Source organism: Oncorhynchus tshawytscha, linkage group LG20 (assembly GCF_018296145.1).
Source record: "Oncorhynchus tshawytscha isolate Ot180627B linkage group LG20, Otsh_v2.0, whole genome shotgun sequence".
Taxonomy (NCBI): Eukaryota; Metazoa; Chordata; class Actinopteri; order Salmoniformes; family Salmonidae; genus Oncorhynchus; species Oncorhynchus tshawytscha.
Genome location: NC_056448.1, coordinates 39204839 through 39212840, shown reverse-complemented (window position 1 = coordinate 39212840; position 8002 = coordinate 39204839). Strand labels below are relative to the sequence as shown.

General features: G+C 36.9%; 1 protein-coding gene across 1 annotated transcript in view; it reads left to right on the top strand.

Moving 5' to 3' along the window:
- Nucleotides 1-4469: 4469 nt before the first annotated feature.
- LOC112220026 (nuclear receptor subfamily 6 group A member 1-A-like) overlaps nucleotides 4470-8002 on the top strand; it is a 190518-nt gene continuing 186985 nt past the window's right edge. Inside the window, exon 1 of the mRNA XM_024381581.2 lies at nucleotides 4470-4716. Within this exon, the coding sequence (XP_024237349.2) occupies nucleotides 4656-4716 (61 nt within the window). The 5' untranslated portion in view covers nucleotides 4470-4655. The remainder of the gene's footprint in view (nucleotides 4717-8002) is intronic.

Here is an 8002-nt window from a genome sequence, read left to right as displayed (position 1 = left end):
GAATGATTGTCTGTCTGTCATTGGAAAAGGTACTCATTGTTGTGGGGTGGGTTTCCCAAATCCTTCATAGGATGCTGGTAGTACGTATATAACATTATTTTACTTGCCAACCTAGACTCATATCTATTGAACATCAAAGAGCTTCATTGATTGACTGTCAAACTCTCTTTCTCTCTCCTCCCCCTGTCAGAGTGATGCTTTACCATTTTTATTTAACCTTTATTTAACCAGGTAGCCAGTTGAGAACAAGTTCTCATTTACAACTGCGACCTGGCCAAGATAAAACAAAGGCAGTGCGACAAAAGAAACATACCAGAATACATTGCCGTATTCTGCGAATCAATTATACATTTAAAAATGTTAGTCATTCAGCAGATGCTCTGATCGAGAGCGATTTACAGAAGCAATTCGGGTTAAGTGCCTTGCTCAAGGGGACAACAGATTTTTCACCCAGTCAGGCTCAGGGATTCGAACAGCAACTTTTTGGTTACTGGCCCAAAACTCTTAACTGCTATGCTACCTGCAGATAAATGAATCTCAGAGGGTTGACTGTCACAGATTAAGCTCTCTGTAGTATAGATAGATTAGAGATTATTTCTCCCAAATCCTAGGATTGTGAAAATGGAAGTTCTCTCTGGGAAAATGAATGTATTAATTTCTAATCTAGCTAATGTTTTAGAGGTATTACCTCTGAAGACAGCATAGGAGGAAAGTGAGTGTTTCTGTAACGTTCGTCGTCGTCCTCTGACGAGGAGTAAGAGATGTTAATAAGACAAACTGAACACTACAAAAATACAAAATGAAACAAACGAAACGGCCCCGTGTGGTAACAAACACTAACACAGAAAATAATCACCCACCACTCAAAAGTGAAACCAGGCTACCTAAATATGGTTCTCAATCAGGGACAATGATAAACAGCTGCCTCTGATTGAGAACCATACCAGGCCAAACACAGAAATCCCAAAACATAGAAAAGGGAACATAGACAACCCACCCAACTCACGCCCTGACCATACTAAAACAAAGACATAATAAAACAACTAAGGTCAGAACGTGACGGTTTCTGTTTATTTGTTTTATTTCAGACTTTTATGCTGCTGTACATAATTTGAAAGCCAGTGCCAATTATGAATGCAAAAACTATTTTTTTTAAATGCTTATTTATGATAGGCCTACTACTATCAAAAAATGACTGTGATAAGTGGTTGTTTTACCCACCTTAGTTGAAGGTACGGATTGTACAGTGCTCTGGATAGGTGTTTTCTAAATGACTAAAATGTCATGTAAAATGTCAGCATAACACATTACAAAGAAGCAAAATAGAATTCAACATGTATTTATTTTTTCTAAATAGCTGACAATGTTCCAGCAAAGTCCCATGAATTTCACATGTGAGGGTGGGTGGCAGGATAAGCCTACGACAAAGTTGTACATTCAAACTGTGGGTAGAATTAGAAACCCTGCATTTTCAATGGTCCTTTGCTGGATTGTTACAGATAATATCTTCCTTATTTTTATTCTGCTGGACTAAACCGAAGCAAGTATGTAATGACATCACCAGAGGGCAGCAATATACAGGGAATGGGGGGAAATGTACTAGCCCTGAGTTGACCACAGTCAGGTTCTGGATGTGAAGTGTGCTACATTCAAATGAGCCGTCTCTGCATCTCTCCTAGGTTGGACAACACAGTAAGGAATTTCTCACTTGGTTTTGATGTCTCTGGCATCACTGTACCTGGGACATCTAGCCTACATCTAGCTTTATCGGGGCGGCAGGTAGCCTAGTAGTTAAATTGTTGGACTAGCAACAGAAAGGTTGGATCAAATCCCCGAGCTGACAAGGTAAAAATATGTCGTTCTGCCCCTGAACAAAGCAGTTCCTAGGCCGTCGTTGAAAATAAAAATGTGTTCTTAACTGACTAGTTTAGGTAAAAAGGTCAAATAAAACATGACTTGCCTAGTTAAATAAAAACATATACATATTATCTGGACTAACCTGTGCCCCAGCACATTGACTCTGTACCACCTGTATATAGCCTCGCTATTGTTATTTTATTGTTGCTCTTTAATAATTTTTTATTCATTTATTTTTGACTTTAGTTTATTTGAGTAAATACTTTCTTAACACTTATTTTTCTTAAAACTGCATTGTTGGTTAAGGGCTTGTAAATAAGCATTTCACTGTAAGGTCTACCTACACCTGTTGTTTTCGGTGCATGTGACAAATAATATTTGATTTGATGAGCATTTATGCTGTCTATCCGGCAGGCTGCAGATAATATATATATAAGCGATAAGGCATGAGGGGGTGTGGTATGTGGCCAATATACCATGGCTACGGGCTGTTCTTAAGCACGACGCAACACAGAGTGCCTGGATACAGCCCTTATCAGTGGTATATTGGCCATATACCGCAAACCCCCGAGGTGCCTTATTGCTATTTCAAACTGGCCACCAATGTAATTAGAGAAGTAAAAATACATGTTTTGTCATACCTGTGGTATATGGTCTGATATACCTCGGCTATCAGCCAGTCAGCATTCAGGGCTCGAACCACCCAGTTAAAAAAAAAAGAAGATATATATTCTACAGGGTTGGCTAAGTTACTTTCTAAATGTAATCCGTTACTTTTAGATTACTTTCCCCTTAAGAGGAATTAGAAGAAGACAAAGCATGTTTGTTACCAATTGAACGACATCTATTGCAGGATAAATCAATGTTAAAGTTTACATAGCTGGCCATACATGGTTGTTATATTGTACTTTATGGTTTGGTTATGTAGGCTTCTTCTAACCCATCACTTTCTACCACATAATAATACGATTCTATTATATCTTTATATTTATAATTTATAAGTCCAAAATGGATGTAGCAACTACATATTGTTCTTTTAAGTCTATAAAAACTGTACGAGTTTGAGCATGTGTCCATTAAGCCTAAGGATAAAAACATTTTTATCAGCATGAATTAGATTGAGCAATAAAACCCCCACTTTTATTCCAGAGGCTGGGTTCCGCACTATGAGCTGTCGTAAGAGCGCATTTGTCACTGAATGTCCACTGGTTTCAAAAACAATGTTTGATAAGCAGCTAAAACTTCTTGAATTCAACCATTATTTGGTTTAAATATCACACATTTAGATTTGTGAACAGCCAACCACAACAACCACAATCGCAAATAGCTAAATGAGAGAGTAGCAGTGTGATTCACGTCAATCCGCTTTGTAGATATCAATACTAAGTGATGTCCGTATCGCTGTAGACTACACCACTGCTGTCATCCTTACCTCCAAGCGTTTATTCAAGTTACATCATCTTTGGATGCCGACACCAGTCGCATCATTGGAAGACATAGCTTGGACTGTAGTCTATTCCTATAATATTTTTCCCGCGATCCATCAAACCCATTTGGTGTGTCATCGTAGTGGTCTCTGACTTGTGGTCAGACTCGCTCAGGTGGAACAAACTTACATTTTCAAATTTTTTCAATGCTGATTTGAATGTCACTGAGAAAACAGAGAAGTGTCAAATATATTTTTTCGTAAACATTCTTTCTGAATATAAAAGTAATCCTCAAAGTAATCAGATGGTTTTTCCAAAGTATCTGTAATCTGATTACAGTATTTTTGCTAGTAATGTAACGGATTACAGGTAGTTTCTTTGTAATCCCTTACATGTAATGGATTACATGTAATCCATTACTCCCCAACCCTGTATTTACTGCACCAGTCAAAAGTTTGGACACACCTACTCATTCAAGGGTTTTTCTTTATTTTTACTATTTTCTACATTGTAGAATAATAGTGAAGACAACAACACTATGAAATAACACATATGGTATCGTGTCGTAACCAAAAAAGTGTTAAACAAATCAAAATATATTTTAGATTTTAGATTCTTCAAAGTAGCCACCCTTTGCCTTGATGACAGCTTTGCACACTCTTTCCATATTAGGTAAAGGGTTTGTGGAAGGAGGATCTCTTTCTCTCTCTCTCTCTGATATCTTTAGATACAGTATTTATACACTAAACAAGAATATAAACGAAACATGGGACCAACACTTTACATGTTGCGTTTATGTTTTTGTTTAGTGTATATACACTCTACAGATATCAGAGAGAGAGAGTCATCCTCCTTCCACAAACCCTTTACCTAATATGGAAATCAGTTCCATATAACAAACAGGGCATTATCATGTCATGATCTCTTATGGATGGCATTTTGCTATTCAGAGGTGAGAAGCAGGTCAATTCAGTGTAGCTATATTACTGTATTTTGTCATTAGGCCTATCACAGACACTACTAAATATTACATTGTTTGAAACTGTTTGAAATACAATGGATGAACTAGTAGGTTATTTCAGACATTTTAGGCTACTGTTTTTAGACTGTCCTAATATAACCCCACAATGATTGAATCCTACAAATCCCAGAATTCAGACGCCAAATAGTATTTCGTCACGTGATTCATGAAAACGTCAAGGTGTGTTTTGTAGCACGAGAGTGGCGCAAAAGGTTTTTCCTATGAACTGGCAGAGGCATGAAGTGGTTCTTCTGTAATTAGCGACCTGGATGAAAACATAAAGAAACATTTCGTAATTTCCAGAGAACAACTGTCGAAACCAAGACGAAGATCTATTTAGCGGTAGGAGAATGGAGATTGAGAAGAGGACAAATGGATTTGAGTACACTGACCAGGGCAAGTCAATTAATGGTATGTCGCCTCTATCATTTATTTTCAATTGTGAAATTAACCATAATTCCACTTTCCCAAACACCCATGTAGCCTAATTTATCAAATTAAAGCAGAAGCTGAGGCTATAGCCACGGTGATGTTGGCAAAGTGGTTGCCCATTTTTAACGCTCTGACTCCCCAACCCAAATAAAGTGCAAGGACAACATTGAAGTGAACGGCTCTATTATGTGAAACCATTGTCACATTGACTGGGGTGGGTTGACAGCCTAATTGTGATATTCCTCGTTGGTTTTACAGTGAGGTAGTTTAGTGTGCTTAAAGCAGAATCAGCGAAATCCACCCAATTAAAAAGACTTGTAGGCTACACCTACTTTTTGTATAAACTGTATCAACATCCATAATTAGTCAATGCAGATGGTTAAATATGAGTAATTATTCTATTGTCACAAATAGGAAGAACTGGTCTTGAAATTACTTGAAATGTTACGCTGGTAATTAGTGTGCAACCCCTACTAATTATTCTGTTTATTGATCTCTTTAATTTGCCTATCATTAAGTAAAAATACAATTGAATAAATGTAACATTTGACCACTCAGATTATTCCAGGTCTGATTAGTCTGTTCCAAGATTGAATCATTTAATTTTGTGGGGTGGATCATAGGCCATAACACACATTTGACACATTCTTTGTATTACAATTAAATGGTATTGTAGGCATTTAATGTTAACTAAGGGCAATTCCATGGTAACAGAGTGACGCTGAGACAGATGTTTCACTTTTAAAATGTATGTCAAACAAAAAACAATGATTGTAAAGTTAAACCACACAATACTACGCACAAGGACTACTTTGAACATTTTCCACTGAACATTTTTACAAAAACACATTTACTTTAAGAGCATTGCAGATGCAAATTTGGTAACAGAATGGCAACACAAGCCGTCATTCTGTGACAACTTTGCATCCGCACCATTCTAAAAGTAAATAGGTTTTTGGAAGAGTTTTAGTCCTTGTGCATAGAGTTATGGTTTGTTTAACTTTGCAATCATTGATTTTTGTTTGACAAAACATTTTAAAGTGAAAAATCTCTCTTAAGCATGACACTGTTAATGTGGAATTGCCCTCAAGCTACAAGGACATGTCTCTGAATTGTGGTGTTACCAGGTGTAACCTGCAGATCAAAGCCTAAAAAAAACGTGTTTTTCTAGTTTATTTCTGTAAGATAGACCAGTAGGAGGGCTACAGCTGCTGAAAACAAATTATGTTTGTGTCATTCTACAAATAGAGTGCATTTTTAGGAAGTGTAATTTTAAAAATGAATAAATAAATTCACCAAATGTTAACATTCTGTCATGAATAGGACTGTGGCCGTCATTACATTTTGTCAGCTGGTAATTGTCTAGAAAATAATTGCCGGTCTTACGGTAATTGAGCGTTAATTAACATAAACATGTTGAGCATCTCCTGGCTTCCACACAGTCTGCAAGGCACTGATGCAGACCTTTGGAACATCTACATAAAAAAAGCAATTTAATATAGCATATACCATCACAATAAATGTATTATTTATTTTAGACAGCTCTAAAGAAACATGATATTAAGAAAATGTAGTCTATTTCAAAAGAACAGAATAGCATACTCTGAGTTGTCCTTACGTTTGGCTATGCCGTATGGCTCTGGGCTACACGAGTTCATTTAGCAGACAAGATTTGCTAAGAATTCCGTGCCGTTATTTTAAGTATGAACAATACAATTGAACATAAAATAGAAAGGATATTTTCCCCAAATGATTTGCGAGGGAGTACGCACATGTGGCTATTCTGTGTTGATTGTTTAACAAAGAAACAGGTCCTCCTATATGCTGAATTTAGTTATTTCTGCAGATGTAGTTGTGATATAAATGTTGGGCTATATGTTTTGATTTTTAAAACATTCTAAGGCTGCATGATGTGACTCTAGTGATGATTTAAAAAAAGTTGCTGCACACACTTCATCAGTCTCTCATTCAGAATTTGACGAGGACTTGATAATATTCTCACCAGGCCTCAAATTTCCCAGCGGCATCCCCCTTGTGTGGCCGTATTGCTCCCTAAAAAAATCCATGCGTTTTGCTGCCAAAGTGGCTGTTGTGACCTTAGGCTGAATATAATAATTATGATTCCTATCTCCCGGCTGCCAATTACAGTGCTCTGAAGCACCTCTCACTCACATAGCTCTCTCAGATATCTCAATTGTTATTAGCCAATGCCTGTCACGTGATCGGGTCCTTCTCAAAGGCATCTGAAGTTGGCTAAAATTGAAGACAGACACATCCGGTACGCAACTGTGTGCTTCCTTCTTATTGAATTCCGAGGCGCATATTGAAGATGCTAAAGAACTGTCTACGCTCACTTTTCGTCAGCCAACAAGATGAGTAGGTCCAACGAACAGCAAAAGCACTAGCCTATGTCAATCTACTATCTCCATAGTACAAAAGTTGATGTATTCTGTGAGATAAATAAGTATTCCAAACATAGTCTGGGACAGTTGTGGGATGCGATAGATCCCAATTGAATACAACCAATAGCATCAAAAAAACTTTTGAATTAATGAGGCTGATCGTTTGGCTTACATTTTTATAAACTATTAAGCTATTTCTTCACGTTAGAAGTGCAGCAATGCGCACACGGCAGTAGGCTATAAGCGCAGATGTAAAAAAAAAAAATGCAATCAATTAGCAGGAAAACACCATTCTCAGAGGTGAACGCAAATGCCATTACGCATGTAATGCTTTATTATAAAGGTCAATTTTTATGGTGAAAATGATCTAAACCTAACTTTAAACTCACACGTCGCCTATGTATGCCGGTTAGGCTCTACACTTGTTGTAAAGCGGATTGTTATTTAGTTTTTTGCCGACTTTAGATGTAAAACAAACCTTATCAGGCTACACGAGGTGTGTGACTATGATTTGAAAAAGTCCCCAAAAAAAGATGTACTGTTCCTTGCAATACTGCATCCGCTGGGCATCATTCACAGGTGATAATACATAATTCAGTAAAAGGCTAAAATTGTCACCCCATCAGACTATTCTTAGTTTGATGTTGTCATTACATATACTGAATAATAAACAGTACCAGTCAAAAGTTTGCACACACCTACGCATTCAATGATTTTTTTTCTTTATTTGTACTATTTTATACATTGTAGAATAATAGTCTAGACATCAAAACTATGAACTAACATGCATGGAATCAGGTAGTAATCAAAAAAGTGTTAAACAAATCAAAATGTATGTTATATTTGAGATTCTTCAAAGTAGC